Genomic DNA, 22,100 nt, shown 5'->3' with positions numbered 1-22,100 from the left:
TCACCAATCTATTATCACACACACACACACACACACACGATTCGACAACGCAGTGGTAGCGTTCGCAACCGCTACTACGGCGGTCCGGGTTCGAATCCCGCCCAGGGCTGAAATAATTTCAGTATCGCTGCGCTGCGAGTCGTTACTCCAACTCTCGTGGGCGGGGAGTTGGGTGTGTGTGTGCGTGTAAGGTCACAGCATTTCCCATAGATCGGTCATATATGAGCAATGAACTCTGTTCCGGGAGGGAAGTAGTTGTCGATCACGAGTCCAACACGTGACCCAAGACCTTCAGATCTCTCCATTACCCTTTCTGTGACTCCATCATCTTTGGATAGAAGTGCTGGTTATTGCTGACGAAGTAATAAAGACACTCATTAGCAAGGGGATATTCGTCCCTCTAGTTTATTTGATACCAAAGTAGCCTATTCGTGTTTAAAGAAACAGTGGAACAGAGATAAACAGATTCATTCTCGTGGTTCTCCCTCTGCCATATTTTGTCTGTTTTTGTGGGACCTGTAAGTTTAGTCTAGTTTAATCTTGTTCGTAGATGGTAGATGGTGGTTTTGTGTATAATTTGTGGTATTCGGTGTCTTGCTCCAGGCGAGTTTATTTTCGGAAAAAAAAAAAAAAAAAAAAAAATATATATATATATATAAATGACAATGATGATATTAGTAGTAGTAGTTGTAGTAGTAGCAAAATGATAATAATAATAATAATAATAATGATAATAATAATGATAATAATAATAATAATAAGTAATAATAATAATAATGACAATGATAATAAAATTGATAATAATAATAATGATAAAATGTTAATAATAATAAAAGTCGAGCGGGCGGGATGACATAATTCAAGGACATTGAAAGACTCTGATCTACGATAATCTTTATTATAGACAACTCTCACTCATCTTCGTACCCAGACGGCTGGCAGGGTAGGGCTGGTTCGTGTGACAATGATCCTCCGGGACTGGTGGGTTGGCGCCGAGAAAGAGAGAAAGAGAGAAAGAGAGGAAGAGGGAGCTATAGAGTAAGTATTGTACTGATTGTGGGAGCGTTAATCTCAAAAGGAAATGATGAAAGACTGTTGTTTGTCTTACACAAGTATCCAAGAAGTTAATACATAAATACATAATCCTGTACCTATCCGGGCATGTCTCATAGTTTATTAATACAAACAACAGTATACATATCTGTGTGTGTGTGTGTGTGTGTGTGTGTGTGTGTGTGTGTGTGTGTGTGTGTGTGTGTGTGTGTGTGTGTGTGTGTGTGTGTGTGTTTGTGTATATATATAATATATATATATATATATATATATATATATATATACACATATATAAATATGTATGTATATTGCTCTGTGTACAAGAATTCAAGATACAGAAAAAAACAACTTACAATGATAACATACACCCGCCCTAGACAACCATTTCACATGTGAACAATTCGGGTAGAGGGCCAGCATCGCCTGATGTTGTCAACACACTGATACGTCACGACTACAAATGTATACAAAGATGTCGAGGTGCAGAAGTCCAGCCTCGTCATGGTGCGCAGATGCTTCCTTGTGCAAGCAGGTCCTTCGAGAAGACCTCTTCCTTTTCCCTAGAACCTGTTTTCTGTCCCTCTCTGTTACCGTTCCTGTCTTTTTACCGTTCCTCCTTGCTTCCTTTCTTGTTCTTTTGTTCTCTGTTTGGTCTACCTCTCTCTCTCTCTCTCTCTCTCTCTTGACCTTGCTTTCTTCCTCTCTCTCCTTGTTTCTCTTTCTCTCTCGTTCTCTTCCTTTCTCTCTCTTCCCGTTCCTCATTGCTTTCTTTCTTGCTCTTGTTCTCTGGTTAGTCTTTCTCTCTCTCTCTCTCTCTCTCTCTCTCTCTCTCTCTCTTTCACTTTCTCTATTTTTTCTAGCTTTCTCATTTTCTTTTACATTCTCACTTGTTCTCTCACCCAATATTTTGTTAGTTTTCTTTTTCAATAACTGTCTCTCTCTCTCTCTCTCTCTTCCTCTCTCTCTCCATCACTCCCTCTCTCTCTCTCTCTCTCTTTCTCTCTCTCTCTCTCTCTCTCTCTCTCTTTCTCTCTCTCTCTCTCTCTCTCTCACGACATATCAATCTCTCGATCTCACGGATCCCAGCAAGGAAGCTCTTCCCTCCACTCGTTCAAATCACTTGAACTCGCGCGCGCGAACTCGAGGTTCCTCGTGCAGCCATCCAGGTCCGCAGGTTCCTCCCGTGCCACGCTCTCCTGTACCCACACGATGGCGCGTGTGGGGTCTTGCGTGCAGAACCTCCGTGGCGTGTTTCCATCCCTGGCCACCTACAGCAGCAAGGCAGCTTGACAGCCATTGGTCGTGTCCTTGGATGTGATTTGTACCGATGAGGTGATTAGGGTGGTGGTGGTGGTGGTGGTGGATGTGATATCATTGTTAGTAGGACTGTTGGCAGTGATAACAAGGAGTAAGAAAGGCGTGAGAAGGGCGTGGGTAAGGAAAAGTGAGACATAGAGGTCTTAGGGTGGGGGGGAAAGGAGTGGGGGGAAGGAATTTGCCAAGGTTGCAAATATTGTGTGTACATGGTGTCCATGTGTGTTGACGTAAACGTACACAAGTACACACACGTTGGTGCTCTGCTCCTTCTGGGTGGTTAATCAATCAATGCTCCATTCCTCTTCTTCTTCCTCCTCCTTCTCCTCCTCCTCCTCCTCGGTCTTTGTCTTGGGCGCTCAAGAAGAAGGACCCTCAATGCAACTCTTGCCTCAGCTTGATTTGTGCGCTCGCCCAAGGGCCGTTGCGCAGAGGGGGAAGAGGAGGAGGAGGAGAAGGAGGAGGAGGAGGAGGAGGAGGAGGAGGATGACGACGAGGAGGAGCAGGAGAAGGAGGAGAAGGAGGAGGAAGAGGAAAAGGAAGAGAAGAAGAAGAAGAAGAAGAAGAAGAAGAAGAAGAAGAAGAAGAAGAAGAAGAAGAAGAAGAAGAAGAAGAAGAGGAACACGAAGAAGAAGAAGAAGAGGAACACGAAGAAGAAGAAGAAGAAGAGGAACACGAAGAAGAAGAAGACGAAGAAGAAGAAGAAGAAGAAGACGAAGAAGAAGAAGAAGACGAAGAAGAAGACGAAGAAAAAGAAGAAGAAGAAGATGAAGAAGAAGAAAAAGAAAAGAAGGAGGCCAAGGAAAAAGAAGAGAAGAAGGACCAGAAGGATGAACTACAGTAAAACAGGAGGAGATGGAGAAGTAAAAGAAGGAAGAGGGAGAGGATGCAAGCAAGAAGGAAAAGGAGGAAGAAGAAAAAGGAGGAAGAAGAATAGGGGTGGTGGTGAGTGGTGGTGAGTGGTGGTGGTGGTGAATTTAGTGGTGGTGGTGGTAGGGAGGAAAACAACCACAAAGACGGACTAGAAAACAAGCACATTACTCTCTACCAGAAGGGGGTGGGGTGGGACAATGCTCGGTACGATGATGACAATGTTGATGATAATGACCGTAATGATGACACTCGCGATGACGAGGAACGCGATGCTGATGATTAATGACGTCAGTGGTGATCACATGGAATAAATAGGGGCAAGAATTAGTTTCCCTACACCTCGGGTGGTGATGGCACTACGAGACTTCGAAAATTCCTCGGCTTCACTCTTGTGCGCTAACAGTAAATCCTACCGAACACTCGATCTTACTTCGAAGAGGTGCTATAGGAAGATCAGTCAATAATCAGAAAAAAAAAAAATTCTCTTCTTCGTGCTGCCTGCTGGAGATGGGGAGAGGGATCTCGGAGGAGGAAGAGGAGGAGGAGGAGGAAGTGTGGGGGGGGGGTCGCTTCCAGACACCGACAAACAGACAGAAAGACGCGGGCCCTCAGGAACCCAAATCTCCGCCAGGGACTCTTCGAGAAGAAACGCTTAGAGTTCGATGGCCCACACACACACACACACACTAAAGACAAAGCGCCCCCAACGCCGGGTCCTCCGTCCAAAGAGGCCCAGGAGACTCAAATGACCTCCTCACTTCGAAGGTGGGGTTTCTGTTCACTTCCCGAACTCAATGGGCGTGTCTTCCTAGCCTCCTGTCACCCGATCTCCTCGACCTCCTTCGGCCTCATCAGGACTGGTGCTTCACAGCTGCCGGAGGCAGGTGCTGAGAGGGTGGTGGTGGTGGAGGAGGAGGAGGAGGAGGAGGAGGGGGAGGAGTTGCCTGCTGCGGTGACTTCCGGCCCGTACTCGAATCCTCCAGCCTGTGTGAGAGAGGTAAGGAGGAGGAGGAGGAGGAGGAGGAAGAGGACAAGTTCGAGGAGGGGGAGGAAGAAGAGGACTTGATGTGGCTCGTCTTCGGCGGCGACCTTCTGTCCACAGGACTCTTGGTCACGGCGACGGCTCCGGGAGGAGGAGGTGGAGGAGGAGGAGGAAGAGGAGGAGGAGGAGGTGGAGGAGCAGGGCTGCCTATGGTGGAAGGGTTAAAGAGTGGAGTCATGGCTGGCGACGGCGAAGGCGGGGAGGGTACGACGGAGGTGGTGGTGGTGGTGGATGAGGCACTGAGGGTTACGGAGGTAACTGCGGCAGGAGGGTTTGTGGCGCCGCTGGCGGCTGCGGCGGCGGAAGCGGCAGGGTTCGGAACCGAGGGGATTTTGAGGTCAGTCCTCTGGTCGACCTTGACTAGGGCCATAGGGGTTGCTCCTCCTCCTCTATCTCCTCTATCTCCGCCTCCGCCTCCTCCTCCAACTCCTCCTCCTCCTCCTCCTCCATGGGGTGCCGTGGGCACGAGTTCTTTGATGACGATGTGATCGCCGATGGTCGTCGTCGTCGTTGTCGTCTTCTGGTTCCCGGCGGAGTCGTCCGCGAAGGGCGAAGGAACAGGGGCCATGGGCTGCGGTGTCGGCGGGAGGGCCAGCGGGGGCGGAGGAGGGGGGCGCGGGGTGACGGCGCCCTCCGAAGTGGCCCTGGACGAGTTCGAGGCCTCATCGCCGCTACTGCTCGACACGTCATCGCTGTGGGTGGCGTTGCTCGTCTGCAGGAAAACAAAGGAACGTGTTAACGTCTGTCGTCGTTGATCGCGATGTGGGGGAAAAATTCATGCGGACTAATTAGGCAAGACAAAGGGAGCTATTTGGCCAGAGGGCGCCACAAAGAGGGCGGGGTTGTGTACTGACCATGGAGGGGCTCAGAGGGGGAGTGGAGGTGTGGGCATCGCTCTCTCCGCTTGTTGGTTTGTTTACATCCATGGATCCCACGCCGTCCTAAAAATGATAATAATAATAATTTAATAATCGAGAAAAACATAAGATCATATTTCTAGATAACAAAATAGATGAATAAATATATAAGCAAGCAACTATACAGTGACATGAGTAGATGAATAATCGATATAAGCATAGACTTGGGTGAGTAAGAATGAGTGTAATTTGTCCAGAGCTCCAACAGGTGGTCTTGAGTTTAGCCATAAGGAATTCTTAAAAAAAAAAAAAAAAAAAAAAAAAAAAAAAAAAAAAAAAAAAAAAAAAAAAAAAAAAACAAGAACGCTACCTGCGAGTATGTTGGATAGGACTAAGTATGAAACACCCAAAGACATTTTTATTATTATTGTTATTATCATTTTGTACATTCAGAGACAATTTCCGAAGCAGGCAGCGATTGTGTTTATGTAAGTTACCATTTAAGTCTACTAAGAATTAGATATACTGTACCTACAGTAGTTGTACAGTAAGATATATACCTACCTATCTCTCTCTCTCTCTCTCTCTCTCTCTCTCATATATATATATATTTATTCCATATCTTTATACTCCCTTACCAATACCAATCTGGCTCAAGACAAATGCCCTACCAGCTGGAAACTGCTTATGTTGCTCTCATTCCCAAATCTATCAGCCTGCAGTTGTTAATAGAACTGTATCCCTGTAGGCTACACAGTCACTTCCGCTGGCATCACTACCCAGCCTCACTCACACCATCACACTTCACCGGAGCACTACGTCAACCACCGACGGACTTCAATAAGAAAGTAATTCCTGTTGCTATTATCCCAGTGTCTAGCCTCGCATGTGACAAATTTGTCTTCATCTAGGATTTAGATATCAACCATATTGATCCCAGCAGTTTGGAAACATGAGATTACCAATATCCCAATATTGTTTGTTTCCTTAACTTCATTTGTAGGGACTTAACCAGGTATCAGGCATCCGTGGCCGTGATGAAACTTTCGTAGACTTAATGAATGCTTTTGACTTGGGTCTGCGTGGTCTTGTTTCATGGGTGATTCCAATATAGTTTTTCCTTAACTTCATTTGTAGGAACTTAACCAGGTATGAGACATTAGTGGCCGTGTTGAAGCTTTTGTAGACTTAATGAATGCTTTTGACTTGGGTCTGCGTGGAGTTTTACTTTCGTGGACGACTTCTTAGGTAAAAGGTGCCAGCCTGTTCATACTTGCTCTCTTTCTAGGGCACCGCTCCATTGGTGTCACAGCACTCTGAAAGACCCCACCTTATTTCTTCTTTTTTAGCATTTGTAGTTGTCTCTAATACTCCTTTCGTTTAGTTCGTAGCATTCAAGGAGCAAATGGGTGTTTGGTTTCTTTTTTAAACATCGTTTTGTTCTTGATTTGTGCTTCGACCACCAAGACAGTGTCTCGATGTGCCACAGGGAACAAGAATGAACCCTCTCTGTTTCCTCATCCTTGTCATCTTGTTTACTGAAAGTGTCCTATGCCTGTCCGTATAGATGTTACATATCCTAGTATTACGCTCATACATATGCGGCCGCTATGAACATCTGGATAGTTGGGGAGCCTACGGCAGGAGCCGCTGAGTAGCTGCGGCCGAAGCCGTCACCATTGCCCTTTTATGCTCTTGGACTGTTGGGACAGGTAACAGTCACTGCTGGGAATCGGAGAGGAGTGTGGGATTCGAACCTACAACTAAGCAAATGCATGTTTCCGATAACTTTACAACTGATTTTTTTTTTTTTTTTTTGACACCACAACACTCGCCCGGAAAAAAAGGGAAGAAGTAATTACCTTTCTGCTGTCGGGATTGTCGACGTTATTGGTCATGCTGTTGCCGTTCTTATTGCTACTGTTGCTGCTCGGCTTTTTGTTCTTGCCCGTGGCAGCGTTCTTGTGCTCTGCAGCCTCGGCATTGGTGATTCCATCTTGCTTCTTCCACTTGGTCCTTCGGTTCTGGAACCAAATCTTCACCTGAAACAAAACAAAAAAATAAGGATTTAATGAACTGAATAGATACATAAACAAACAAGTAAATATATAAATGAATAAATCACACAAAATACAAAATATAAATAGATAAATAAATTGAATAAATATATAATTAATTTAAAAGATAAGTAGATAGATAGGTTAAAAGATAAATACATAAATAAATGATTAACCAAATCCTCACTTGAAACAATATAAGTAGATGAATGAATGAATTGAATGAATATATAGATAAGTAGATAAATAGATAATTAAATAATTAGATAAATAAAAGGATAACCAAATATTCCCCTGAGCAAAAAATAACGATAAATAGATATATAAACTGAATAGACACATAGATGAATAGCTATATATATATATATGAATAAATTAATAAATAAATAATGAATAACTAAATCTTCACCTGAATCAATAAGAATAAATGAAAAGATAAACTGAATAGATATGAATAAACAAGTAAATAAATAAATAAATAAATTGGTGAATAAATGAATCTTCATTTGAATCACAAAAATAATAATAGATAAATCAATTGAGGGAACAGAGAAATCAATATGTAATTAGACAAACATTGATAAAATCGAATAAATAGATAAATCCTCACTTGTAACAAAAAATAGAAATAGACAAATAATTTGAATAAATATATAAATGAATAAGCAGATAGACAACTAAATAAATGAATAAATACCTAAACAATTTAATAAATTACTAAATAAATAAGAGTGCAATTGAAAGCAATATAGGATTAATGTAGGTTATATTCAGAACTAGGTCCGTGTGTAGAAGTTCCTTCACAAAAGACCAGCGGGGACAAATTTGAGATAAATTCGGTTATAGTCAAGTGATGCCATGCACAATAAACCTCACACGGCATAATTACTCTAGTGCAATTAGATACTGAATTGCTTTGTCAGTGTAAAAGAACATATAGTACTATACACAGCATCATCTATGTTGACTCTAGTAAACATCTATTTGGAATACTTTTCAAGTTATAGACTTCTCAACAAATGTGACCTCAGGAGAGAAAGAGAAAGAGAGAAAGGGAGAGAGAGAGAGAGAGAGAGAGAGAGAGAGAGAGAGAGAGAGAGAGAGAGAGAGAGAGAGAGAGAGAGAGAGAGAGAGAGAGAGAGAGAGAGACCTATTTCTAGCCTTCTAGCAGCCTCTTCTCCTCCTCCTCCTCTTCCTCTTCTTCTTCCTCCTCCTGCTTCTCCTCTTTCTTCGTTTGGTCAGTTCCCTTCCACCCTTTTCCCCTTTTCCAGTTTTGCTTGAGTTCTTGCCAAGTCTCTCTCTTTCTCTTTTCACTTCGTTTCGTTCTTTTCTTCCTTCTACGCTTTCCCGTTTCGTCCCCTCTCTCTTTCTCTTCTTCTTCCACCCCTCTCTCTTTCTGCTCTCTTTTGACCCCATCTCTCCCCTTTTCCTCTCTCGGTTCCTCTCATTCTTTATCTCCCTCTTCTACTTCCTCTTCCCATTTTTCTTCGTCCTCTCCCTCTTGAATTTCCTCTCTTTCGATATTCTCATTTCCTTCTTCCACTTTCCCCTTCCCCTCCACCCCTCCTTCTCTTTTTCTCTCTCCTTCTGCTTCTATTCCTCCTCCCTCTCTTTCTTTACTTCTCCTCCCTCTTCCTCTTTCTTTCTCCCTCCCTGTTCCTCTTCCTCTTCATTATTTCCGTCTTCTTCTCCCTCTTTAACCTCTTTTCCCCCTCTATCTTCCTCTTCCTATCCATTGCCTCTCCCTCTCTCTATCTCTATCTCCCTCTCCCTTCCCATTTTCTATAATTTCCTTCATTCCTTCATCCTCTTTCCTCCTCTTTATTTCTCTTCTTCTTCCTTTTTCTCCTTTCTTCTTTCTCTCCTCTTTCCTCATTCCCTTTTCTTCCATTTCCACCATTCCTTCGTCCTCTTTCTTTCCTCCTCTTTATTTCTCTTCCTCTTCTTTTTAGGCATTACACTAACCACTCAAGTTCTTTCACATTTCCACCATTCCTTCATGCTCTCCCCTTCCTCCTCTTTATTTCTCTTCCTCTTCCTTTTACACTTCCTTTTACACTTTTATACTTTTTACACTTTTACACTTCCTTTTACACTTTTACTTTACACTTTTACACTTCCTTTTACACTTTTACTTTACACTTTTACACTTTTACATTTTTACACTTTTTACATTTTCTTTTACAATTTTACTTTACACTTTTACAATTCCTTTTACACTTTTACACTTTTTACACTTTTACACTAACCACTCAATTTCTTTCACTAATTACTCGTATGTCTCTCTTTTCCTTCCCATGTATCTCTTCCTCCTGTTATTCTTCTGTTCCGTTACTTTTGTTCAGTTTCTGTTCTTCCCTGTTCTTCATTGCTTATTTGTTATTCCATTTGGTCTCACTTTTTTTTTCTCTCCTTGTTTTGCTCCTCCTTCTCCCCCTCATCCTCTTCCTCCCCTCCTCCTCCTCCTTCTCCTCCTCCTCCTCTTCTTTATTTACCTATCTTTTCTTTTCTCTTCCTCTTTTTCCTCTTCCTATTTTATCTCGTTTTATTCTCCTCTTTCTCTTCCTATTTTTAATTTTCTGTTCCGCTTCTTCCTCTTCCTTTTCTTCTTATTCCTCTTCCTTTTCTTCATCTTCCTATTCATCTTTCTCTCCTCTTCTCACTCCTTCTCCTTTGAACTTTATCGTCTATTTTCATCTTTCTCTCCTTCCTCCTCCTTTCCTTCCACTTCCTCTCTCTCCTCCTCTACTTTCTCTTCATCTCTCTCCTCCACTTTTTCCTATTCTTGCTATCATTCCTCCTCCTTTACCACCTCTTCCTCTCACTCTTCCTCCTCTCTTCCTCTCTTCCCTGTCCTCCTCCTTAACTTCCTCTTCATCTCCCTCCTACACCTTTTCCTACTCTTCCTATCATTCCTCCTCCTCTTTTACCATCTCTCCCTTTCACTCTTCCTCCTCTCCCTCCTCTCTTCCTCTCCTCCTCCCCCTCCTCTTTCTTCCACAAACACTTCCAGGTTCAGACAAACGACCGGAGCGTTGCTTCGGCCCCGGTAAATCGGAATAATTTTATTTATTTTTATTTTCGTTCTCTCTGGTTACAGACAATTTTGTTCAGCTAAAAGATGACCCTGAGAGGAAACAGAGCCCCCATGGACTCTTCAGCTGAATGAAACTTTTTGAAACGAGCTGAAACAGTTTTGAAAAGCGTTACTATGCACCAAGAAAGTCAGGTCACTTAACAGTACCGGGTCACAGGGTGGCCAGATTATGCTAAGTTTAACATTTTTCCACAAATAGTTTTACAATATCAATAAGAAAAAATATAGCATAAATCGAACGCATTCAAAGGAACAAAAGATTTAGCATCATTTTCTTGCCAATTTAGCACAATTTCATCTACTGTCTAGCTTAATCCCGCTTGAGAAATCTAGTCATTATGAGCGGGCGTTGTAGTGGGCTAGGATCTCACCTCGTTATTATAAAGGTCAGAGTTCTATTCCCAACGCCTCTCGATGACTGCCACTTACCTTGGGTCTACGAGTACAATGGGCAAAGGTGGCATCTTCGGCTGTAGTGATCTACGATGATGATCTATTAATTTTAGATTTACATTACGATAATCTAACACTGAAAATCGTGTCTCTGCATAAAATCACAAAACATATAGGCCTATGTATGTATATATAATATATATATATATATATATATATATATATATATATATATATATATATATATATATACAACACTGAATGGGTCCCAGTGATGATTAGAGATACATTTTAACAACCACAATGCACTTTACTTGCTGGCCTTTGATGGCTTAGATTTAAAGTGCATTGTGGTTGTTAATATATATATATATATATATATATATATATATTATATATATATATATATATATATATATATATATATATATATATATATATATATATATATATATATATATTAACAACTACAATGCACTTTAATTCTATGCCATCAACATGGAGAGACCCGATGGAGGCTAACATGCAGAAATTAAAATACGGTACTGACAAGGACTCGAACCCGGCTAGCGCATGACAAGTGCTGTAGTGACTTACCGATTACGCTATCAAGAGAGATATAAGTTGAGCGCAACTTTTCTTATATATTTGTATGCTCGAGTTACACATAAACGAAATTTTGCATTCAACCCATCTCCACTATGATAGTACAATTGGTAAGTATACGAACGCGGGAAAGTATTTGTACAACACTGAATGGGTCCCAGTGATTAGAGATACATTTTAACAACCACAATGCACTTTAATTCGAAACCATCAACATCGGGAGACCCGATGGGGGCTAACATGCAGAAATTAAAATACGGTACTGACAAGGGCTCGAACCCGGCTAGCGCGTAATATATGCTGTAGTGACTTACCGATTACGCTTTCAAGAGAGATATAAGTTGAGCGCAACTTTTCTTATATATTTGTATGCTCAAGTTACATACACATACTTGAAATTTTGCGTTCAACCCATCTCCACTTTGATAATACAGTTGGTAAGTATACAAGCGTGGGAAAGTATTTGTACAACACTGAATGGGTCCCAGTGGTTAGAGATACATTTTAACAACCACAATGCAGTTTAATTCTAAGCCATCAGCATCATGTATGTGTATGTAACTCGAGCATACAAATATATAAGAAAAGTTGCTCTCAACTTATATCTCTCTTGATAGCGCAATCGGTAAATCACGACAGCACTCGTCATGCGCTAGCCGGATTCGAGTTCTTGGCAGTACCGCATTTCAATTTCTGCATGTTAGAACCCAATCGGGTCTCCCGATGTTGATGGCTTAGAATTAAAGTGCATTGTGTTTGTTAAAATGTATCTCTAATCACTGGGACCCATTCAGTGTTGTACACACACACACACACACACACACACACACACACACACACACACACACACACACATATATATATATATATATATATATATTATATTTTTTAATACAACTTATGTGGTAGGACAGGAAATAAATCTCTTTATGATACTTATCACACTTGATTATGTATATTGATAATCCAAACGTAATGTGAAATCATCCGGTTCGCTTTCTTGACCTTCACCAACCCCAACCACCCTTCCACCACCACCTCCTTCCCCACCTCCTCCCCCCTACTCACCTCAACCCCCACCTCCTCCACCACCTCCATCCCTTCCCCCTCGTCCACCACCTTCATCTCAACCTCCATCTTAATCTGCATGCACACCCCCACACTCCATTTACGTAGAAAAAATATCAAATGGGGGGGGGATTTCCCCCCACCCCCATACTGGAGACCCCCCCCCTAGCATTGGGTCTATAACCGCCAGGGGAGAAAGGGTGCCCACTTCAAGTATCTCCCCCTTGCCCCCTTCCCTCCCCTTAATCCTCCATCTCTCCCCCCCCCCGTACTCAGACTTTATTTATTTCAGTCAAATTATTCCGATAACATTCGCCTTGCTGTAATCAAGATCTCTCTCTCTCTCTCTCTCTCTCTCTCTCTCTCTCTCTCTCCCTGTCTCTCCTTCCCTGTCCCTGTCCTAATCTATCACCCCATTCCTTCTCCCTTTTCCTCTCCCTCATACACACACACATGCACACACAACATGCACACACACACACACACACACACACACACACACACACACACACACACACACACACACACACATAAAGATAAGATAGCCTCAACCTTTCTCTTCGGGAAGACGTTCTTTCGCTCTTGAGGGCTTTGCAGAACCTTTCTTCGCGTCTGTTGAAGGCCTCTGGAGGCGAAGACAGACTCTTTGGACGAAGAAAAAAAAAAAAAACAGTCGCCCCCCTTGTACCACACCGTCACCACTCCACCACTATCATCTATCACCACCAACCATTCCTTTACCACCATAATCTCATTATCCCCAGCACCGATACCACCAGTGTCAACACCATTCCGGGCACCAGTCACAGCCTCAATTCTGCCACCACCAGGTGTCATTATCATCTTAACAATTAGTCCACTCTATCACCTTAATTAATAGTCCTTCTAGAACTGGTACCATGCTTATGATTATTCTCTAAAGTCACACTAAATAGCAAGTATATGCTACGAAATAATGGAAATTCTAACTATAGATTTAGGCCTGACTATACCCAATCCATCTCTTCCTCCTACCCCTCCTCCTCCTCCTCCTCCTATCCTTCTTAGTTCTCTTCCTCCTCCTCCTCCTCCTCCTATTCTTCTTAGTTCTCCTCCTCCTCCTCTCCCTAATCCTATTCCTCTCAAGATTCTCCCTCCTCCTCCTCTTCCTCTTCCGGCTCCTCCTCCTCTTCCTCCTATCCTTCTTAGTTCTCCTCCTCCTCCTCCTCCTAATCCTATTCCCTTCAAGATTCCCCCTCCTCCTCCTCCTCTTCTTCCTCCTCCTCCTAATCCTATTCCTCTTAATTCCCCTGATCCTCCTCCCTCTCCTTCTCCCCCTCTTCCATCCCCTGCACCTCCTCTTCCTCCTCTCTTTCCTCTTCCTCTTCTCCTTTCCCTTCCTACCACCGTTCTTCCTCCTCATCCCCCTCCTCCTCTTCCTCTTCCTTCCTGCTATCCACCTCTTCCTCCTCTCCCTCTCACCCACTCCCTCCTCATTAGTGAAGTTTATGGGGTAAATTACGACGCCACTAAGGAGCGAATGCAGGACGGAGGGCGGGGAGGATGCTGTAGCCATGGAAGGAGGAGGAGGAGGAGGAGGAGGAGGAGGAGGAGGGGGAGGAGTTGGTGGGGAGGGGGAGACGGAGGAAGGAAGAGATGAGGGAGAAGGAGATGAAGGAGGAGGAAGAGGGGAAGGAGAAGTAGGAGGAGGAGGAGCAGGACGACGAGGAGGAGGAGGAGGAGGAGGGGGAGGAGGAAGGGAGGAGGGAGAGGCAAGGAGGGAAGAAGTGATGGAGAAGGAGGAGGAGGAGGAAGAGGGGAGGGAGAAGCAGAAGGAGGAGGAGGAGGAGGAGGAGGAGGACGTGGGAAGGAGGTGATGGAGGAGGCGGAGGAGGGGGTGGAGGGTGAGAGGGTGGAGGAGATGGAGGAGAAAAGGGAGGAGGGGAAGAAGGAGAGGGAGAGGGCGGAGAAGAGGGCGAACAAGAGGGAGGAAGAGTATAAGGAGGAGGTGGGAGGAGGAGAGAGTGCAGGAGAGGGAGGAGGAGAGGGGGTAGGAGGAGAAGGAAGAAAAAAGGGAAAAATGAATAAGAGGAGAGTAGTAGAAGAAGGTTGATGAAGTGGAGAAATGAGGTGAGGGAGGAGGACTAAGAGGAAGAGGAAGAGGAAGAGGAGGAGGAGGAAGAGGAGGAGAGGGGAGGAGGAGAGGGAGGAGGAGGAGACGAAGGAGGAGGAGGAGAAGGGTGAGGAAGAGGAGGAGGAGGAGGAGGAAGAGCGGGAAAATGTGAGGGAGGAGGAAAGAGAGGAGGAGAGGGAGCAGGAGGAGGAGGAGGAGGAGGAAGAGGAGGAGGAGGAGAAGGAAGAGGTTGTCGTTGAATGATTTAAACCAAACCAAAGAATGAAAAAAGAATACAATTTCATTGTACCTTTCACCCCATAGATGTATGAATTACACTACAACGTATAGGTGTGTTTATGTTCTTCAAAACCGTGACTAGCCCATAAAGAAGGAACGAAGTAAATCGGAAATGCTGAGAGGATAGAAGGAGGAGGGGGGAGGAGGGAGGAGGAGGAGGAGGGAGGAGGGGGGAGAGGAGGAGGGGGGGAAGCAAGGAAAAGTAATAACACAAGGGAGAAGCGAGAGGAGAATAAATCAGGGAAGCAACGAAGATCAAGGGAATGAGTGCAAGTAAAGTAAAGATAAGAGAAGAGAAGGAAAAGAACAGAAGGGGGAAGATAATTAAGAAAGGCAGAAGTGGAGGACGAGAAGAAATGAAGACGAAAGGGGTCTACGAGGAACGGGGAGGAAAAATGTGAGGAGAATGGTTGAGCAAAGAAGGGAAAACACAAAGGAGAGGAGGGGAGGAGGAAGAGGAGGAGGAGGAGGAGGAAGAGGAGGAGGAGGAGGAAGAGGAGAAAGAGGAGGAGGAGTAAAGAGAGGGTAAGGAGGAAGAAGAGTGTGAGGAGGAGGAGTAGGAGGAGGAAAAGGGAAAACACAAAGGAGAGGAGGTGAGGAGGAAGAGGAGGAGGAGGAAGAGGAGAAAGAGGGGGAGTAAGAAGAGAGAGGCAAGGGTGAGGGTAAGAAGGAAGAAGAGGGTGAGGAAGAGGAGTAGGAGGAGGAGAAGGGAAAACACAAAGGAGAGGAGGGGAGGAGGAAGAGGAGGAGGAGGAAGAGGAGAAAGAGGAGGAGGAGTAAGAGGAGAAAGAGGCTAGAGTGAGGGTAAGAAGGAAGAAGAGGGTGAGGAAGAGGAGTAGGAGGAGGAGAAGGGAAAACACAAAGGAGAGGAGGGGAGGAGGAAGAGGAGGAGGAAGAGGAGAAAGAGGAGGTGGAGTAAGAAGAGAGAGGCAAGGGTGAGGGTAAGAAGGAAGAAGAGGGTGAGGAAGAGGAGTAGGAGGAGGAGAAGGGAAAACACAAAGGAGAGGAGGGGAGGAGGAAGAGGAGAAAGAAGAGGAGTGGTAAGAAGAGGAGTAAGAGACAAGGATGAGGGTAAGAAGGAAGAAGAGGGTGAGGAAGAGGGATAGGTGGAGGAGAAGGAAGAGTAGGAGGAGGAGGAGGAGGAGTAAGAATGAGAATAAGAGACAAGGATGAGGATAAGTAGGAATACGAGGGTGGGAAAGAGGAGGAGGAGGAGGAGTAGGAGGTGGAGGAGGAAGAGGAGGAGGAGGAGCAAGAGGAAGAGGAAGTCGAGGAGTAAGTAAAAGAAAATGAGACAAGGATGAGGATAAGGGGGAATACGAGGGTAAGGAAGAAAAGTAAACGAAGGAGGAGGAGGTGGAAGAGGAGGAGGAGGTGGAAGAGGAGGAGGAAGAGTAAGAAGAGAAAGACACATGGATGAGGATAAGGAGGAAGAAAAGGGTGAGGAAGAGGAGTAGGCGAAAGAGGAAGTGGAAGAAGAGGAGAGTGAAGAAGATGATGAAGAGGAGGAAAGAGGAGGAAGAAAAGGAGGAGGAAAAGGAAGAAGAGGATGATGATGAGAGTTTGGAACATGAGGGCTAAGAGATAGCGGAAATGAAGGAAGGAAGAACAAAGACCCCAGATGCTACTGAAGAACGTGGTACTACAGAAGCTACTGAAGAAACAAGGATTCCAGAAGCTACTAAAAATCAAGGACCCCAGAAGCTACAGAAGAATCGAGGACACCAGGAGCTACTAAAGAACGTGGGACCCTCAGAAGTAACTGAAGAAACAGGGACCCCAAAGCTACTGAAGAAACAGGGACCCAGAAGCTGCTGAAGAAATAAAGACACAGAAGCTTCTGAAGAAACAGGGACCCCAGAAGCTACTGATGAAACAAAAAGCGTAGAAGTTACTAAAGAACGTGGTACCCCCAGCAGCTCACTAAGAACGTGAGAACCAAGAAGTTACTGGTAGAGAAACGGTTGAACCTCTCTTCATTGTTCCCTTCCATGCCAGAAAGTACTTTTTTTTTAAGATTTTGACACCAAACGATTCCAGTCAGACGATGACTACCCCTTCAGTAGTGAAAGGTTAGTATGATCAGGATTGCTGCGCTGCAAAATCTACTCGTTCTCCCTTCAATCAGATGGTGCAGGAGAGGGGGCAGATGGTGCCGGAACACCATCTGCCGCCCTCAGACCTACAAAACCAGCTGATATACTCATTTCTGCAACACTCTTCTACGGTCCTTTTTTGGTTTGTTTGCTTGTTTGTTTTCTCACCCTCTGCGCTCTATTTCCTTGTTTTTGTGTGTTTTTCTCTTTCTCTTTCTTAGACCTTTTATGTTCTCCGTTTCTTTCCTCTTCGTTTTTAGCCTCATTCCTGTCTTCTCGTGGAACTTCTTTTGTGTGTGTGTGTGTGTGTGTGTGTGTGTGTGTGTGTGTGTGTGTGTGTGTGTGTGTGTGTGTGTGTGTGTGTGTTTACATAATTGTATCTACTTTGATTGTAGTATAAAAGAAAGGAGCAACTCTCGTGGAGTATTCTTTCTTACCAATTTATCATAACTAGATTCAAATTCGTGTATGATTCCAACATGGTGTATATCTTATTTTTCAATTATCATACTTAGAATTTAATTTATGAATTGTTTCACCTTGGGCTATATCACCCTGCAAGCTATTGCAAGTATTTTTGTTGTGTGTGTGTGTGTGTGTGTGTGTGTGTGTGTGTGTGTGTGTGTGTGTGTGTGTGTGTGTGTGTGTGTGTGTGTGTGTGTGTGTGTGTGTGTGTGTGTGTATGTGTGTGTGTGTGTGTTTGTGTATGTGTGTGTTTGTGCTTGCGTGTGTTTTTGTTGCGGGGTGTCCTTGTCTTTTTTTTTTTATTCATTTTTGTTTGTTTTACTTTGGCATCAAATCCCATTTCAGTCTATTGCCACGGTCATCCAATTCCTTGGCCTTCGTTCAACCTCCACTCTTGTTTCGCTTTGCTTCGTTTTGCCTCGTTCTCTTCTTCCTCACTTTCCTCTTCTTCCTCTTCCTCTTCCTCCTCCCACTCCTCCTCTTCCTCATATTTCTCCTCTGTTTTTTCTGTTTTTCTTTTCTTTTCTTTTTTATTTTCAATTACACCTCTTCCTCTTCCTCTTCTTCCTCCTCCTCCTCCTCCTCCTCTTCCTCTTCTTCCTCCTCCTCCTCCCCTCCTCCTCTTCCTCACATTTCTCCTGTGTTTTTTTCTGTTCTTTTTTCTTTTTCTTTTTTATTTTCACTTACACCTCTTCCTCTTCTTGCTCCTCCTCTTTTCTCTTTTCCCAACAGGTCATTCTCCTCTTCGTTCTATTCCTCTTCCTCTTTTTCTTCCCCTTCCTCCAACTCCTCCTCCTCCTCTACCTCTACTCTTCCTCCATCTCCCCCTCCCCTCTTCCTTCTCTCTTCTTCCTACAACTCATTCTCCTCTTCGTCCTCCTCTTCCTCTTTCTCCTCCTCTTCTTCTCCCTCTTCTTATTCCTCCACCTCTACTCTTCTTCCTCCTTTTCCTTGTCCTCTTCCTCCCCCTCCTCCTTTTCCTCCTCCTCCTTCTCTTCTTTCTCTTCCTTCTCTTTCTCTTCCTTTCCATCTTCTTCCCTTCCCTTCTTCTATTCTTCCTCCTCTTCTACTTTTTGTTTTACCTCCTATACTTCTATTCTTATTTATTCTTATATTGTTCTTCGTTTCACTTTTTTATATCATTGCTTTCGTCTTCCGACCTCTTCCGCTCTATCTTACAATTCACTCTCGTCCTTAACTACCTATTTGATCGCTACCTCTAACTACTCTTTTAGTTGTTTTTTTTAATTCTTATTTCATCTTCCTCCTCCTCGTCCTCCTCCTCCTCCTCCTTTGTTCCCCACCTCCACATCCTCCTCTTCCTCTTTGTTTTCCTCCTCCTATTGTCCCCTCCCCCTTTGCCCCACCACCTCCTCTTCTTCTCCAACCTCCTCCTCCTCTTTCTCCACATCCAAATCCTCCTATTCCTCCTCTTCTTCCCCAACCTCCTCCTCCTCCTCCTTCTCCACCTCCTCCTCTTTCTCCACATCCAAATCCTCCTATTCCTCCTCTTCTTCCCCAACCTCCTCCTCCTCCCCTCCTCCTCCTCCTTCTCCACCTCCTCCTCCTCTTTCTCCACATCCTCATCCTCCTATTCCTCCTCTTATTCCCTAACCTCCTCCTCCTCCCCTCCTCCTCCTCCTCCTCCTCCTCCTCCTCCTCCTCCTCCTCCACCTCCGGCTCCACTCCAGAGGAGAAGCTCATCTTGTCCTTCCCCTCAGCGAACAAGCCAATCTCTCGGCTGCTGACGTGGCGCCTCCTGATTGGTGGGACGCTAACAACCCAAGCAAAGCCGACCTGGGTTATCACCCGCTATTGTGCGATAAGGGTGTTTAGCGCTAATTATTCTGCCTTCGAGTGACCCTTACCGTCGACTTGGTTAGATGACTCCCCAGGACGGTCGGGTGGGGAGGGAGGGAGAGAGAGGGAGAGGGAGAGAGGGAGAGAGAAGGAGAGGGAGAGGGAGAGAGAGGCAGGGATGGAGAGAGGGAGAGGGAGAGAGAGGGGCAGGGATGGAGAGGGAGAGAGGGAGAGAGGAGGAGGGGGAGGGAGGAAAAGGAGAAGGAAAAAGGAGGTGGAAGAAGAGGGTGGGAAGAAAAAATTAGAAGAAAAAGAATATGATGAAAAAGAAGAGGAAGAAGAAGAAGAAGAAGAAGAAGAAGAAGAAGAAGAAGAAGGAAGAAGAAGATGATGAAGTAGAAGAGGAAAAGAAGAAGAAAAAAAACAGGAGGAAAAAGAGGAAGAGGAAAAGGGAGAAAAAGTGTAGAGGCAGAGAAGAGAAGACAAGAGAAGAGAAGGTCTGCAGTAAGAAGCTGCCAAGCCGCAGAAGTTGGGAAGAACCAAGAAGAAATAACCCCCCCCCCCAAAAAAAAAAGAGAGAAAGAGGAGGAGGGGAAAAGGGAAGTGAATAGGAAGAACTGGAGGAGGAAGAAGAGGAAGAGAAAGAGTAGGAAGAGGGAAAGGAAGAAGAGTAAGGAGGAGGAGGAAGAGGAAAAGGAACTTTATCAATATTAAGAGGAAGAGGGAAAAGAATAAGAAAAGAAAGAGGACAAAGAAGAAAGGGAGAAAGAAGAGAAGGGTGTGACGAAACAGGAAAAAAGAGGAAGAGAAAAGAGAAAAAGACATAGAAGGAGAGAAGTAGGAGGAGGACGACGACGAGAAGGAGGAGGAGGGGGAGGAGGAGGAGGAATGATTCAACGGATAACATCAGATCATTTTGATGATCGAAAACTTGAGAATTTGAACACAAGCCTTCGGTTGCCGTTAAGCATCTCCTGTCGTAAAAGAGAAAGAGAGGGAGATAGACAGACAGACAGAGAAAGAGAGAGAAGAGAGAGTAACCTTTCTCATGAAATCTTGCCCTTGACCAAATAAAATCGTCTAACGTTAGACAAAATAAAACATATCAAGGGTGTCATTGGATCACGCGTTGGACTCGTGATCGACAGCTATTACCTTCACCCCCCCATACACACACCTTCCCGGATGAGAGCTCATATGGCATATGGCAAGATGTATGGGTAATGTTCTGACCTTACACACACATACACAGCTCCAACTCCTTGCCCACCAGAGTTAGAGTACCGGCTTGCAGTGCAACGATGCTGAACATTTTTCAGTCCTAGGCGGGAGTCGAACTCAGATGATTGAATTAGCGGTCGAGAATGGTACAGCTGTCCCGTTGATCCGTGTAGGTGTTTGTACTCGTGTATGATTGTGTATGTATGTATGTATGTATGTATGTATGTATGTGTGTATGTATGTACTGTATGTATGTACTGTATGTATATACGTATGTACATATATATATATATATATATATATATATATATATATATATATATGCATGTATGTATGTGTGTACATATGTATGTATGTATGTATGTATCTGCAAATATGTATGTATGCATGCATGCATATATGTATGTATGTATGTACGTATATGTAGCCGTTATGGAAGCATACATACAACACTCAATAAAGTGACAAATGATATGATGGAACAATAAGACCTTTTACGTTGACTGCTAATAACTTTATTCAAAATGTAACATTAAGAATGCCACTAATGTCAAACATAATTCACTCTCCTTTACGAACGATGATTCCTATAGTAATCAAAGGCAGAAGTAAGAAGATATAACTCATCGCTAATTCCTCAGGATTTCCGATCGTGATTAAAAGATATTGTAAAGTCGATCGTGATTAAAAGATATTATAAAGTCGACAACCGTTGAGGACGAAGACTGGATTTCTGTAAGATGTGGTGAGGTTCTCTGTCTTGGTGGAATTCATTACTGAATGTTGGGAGTCGTTGTTGGCAAGTCGGAAAAGAACCGAGTTGTTGGTATCGTGAGTGATGAGGTTGGTACCCTGAGGTATGGGGATGTTGTTGTTTTTTATGTTGTGTTTTTAGGTTGTGGTGTTGCGTTTTTGTGATGTTGTTGTGTTGTTATTATATTTTTATTCTGTTATTGTTATTTTTGTTGTTGTTGGTGGTGGGTTGTTTTTTATTGTTGTTATGCTACTATCATATTGCTGTTATTGTGTTCTTTTCCTCATGTGTTGTTCTTGTTCTTCATATTAGTGTTCTCCACGCTACTCACAGGATCATGGAGACCTTTTGGTCCATAACTAGGTCGGATCCGAAAAAATAATGATAAATAAATAAACAAATAAATAAAATAGATAATAATAATAATAATAATAATAATAATAATAATAATAATACAAATAATAATAAATAAAATGAATAAACAATTTGGTAAAGTTAAATAATACAAGCTAAATAGTAAATAATAATAAATAGACAGATAGATAATAATAGATAATAATCAAATAAATAATAATAAACAGACAAATAATAACAAAGAAATAAACAAATAATATAAAATAAATGGCAGGCATTACAGCATCTTGCTTAGGTATTTATCGAAACGAATCTTAAAGCTTCGAACTGTACAACATTGCACTGTCTCTACAGGAAGTTTATTCCATTCATTAACTACACAGTGATGATTGTATTACTTTAGATAATACAATTGGCAACAACTGTATTATTTTGGTTGTAGTATAAACGGCAATGATTTCCATTAATCTACCTTATGACATCATTTGCTATTTTTGGAACTGGAATCACTCGCTGATAACGATAACAGAAGGAGAGAGGCGTAGAGGCTCTGTTGACTGAATCCTTCTTTAACATTTCCACTGCAGTTGACGATTGACGTATCTGTTATGGCTGTCGCCAGGCGAATCTATTCAATCTATTCAGTTGAAACATCCCC

The 22,100-nt window shown here is 43.5% G+C and overlaps 1 protein-coding gene across 5 annotated transcripts in view; it reads right to left on the bottom strand.

The window, feature by feature from the left end:
* Window positions 1-2,042: 2,042 nt before the first annotated feature.
* Window positions 2,043-22,100, bottom strand: part of LOC143039509 (uncharacterized) — a 393,621-nt gene continuing 373,563 nt past the window's right edge. For all 5 annotated transcript variants that reach the window (XM_076209647.1, XM_076209649.1, XM_076209648.1 and 2 more), the window contains exons 6-8: window positions 7,002-7,181; window positions 5,137-5,223; window positions 2,043-4,994 (exon numbers count right to left, since the gene is read on the bottom strand). In XM_076209647.1, the coding sequence (XP_076065762.1) occupies window positions 4,092-4,994; window positions 5,137-5,223; window positions 7,002-7,181 (1,170 nt within the window). In that variant the 3' untranslated portion in view covers window positions 2,043-4,091. The remainder of the gene's footprint in view (window positions 4,995-5,136; window positions 5,224-7,001; window positions 7,182-22,100) is intronic.

Source organism: Oratosquilla oratoria, chromosome 26, assembly GCF_046742065.1.
Source record: "Oratosquilla oratoria isolate Oo_2021 chromosome 26, ASM4674206v1, whole genome shotgun sequence".
NCBI lineage: Eukaryota > Metazoa > Arthropoda > Malacostraca > Stomatopoda > Squillidae > Oratosquilla > Oratosquilla oratoria.
This window is presented reverse-complemented; position numbering and strand designations above follow the sequence as displayed.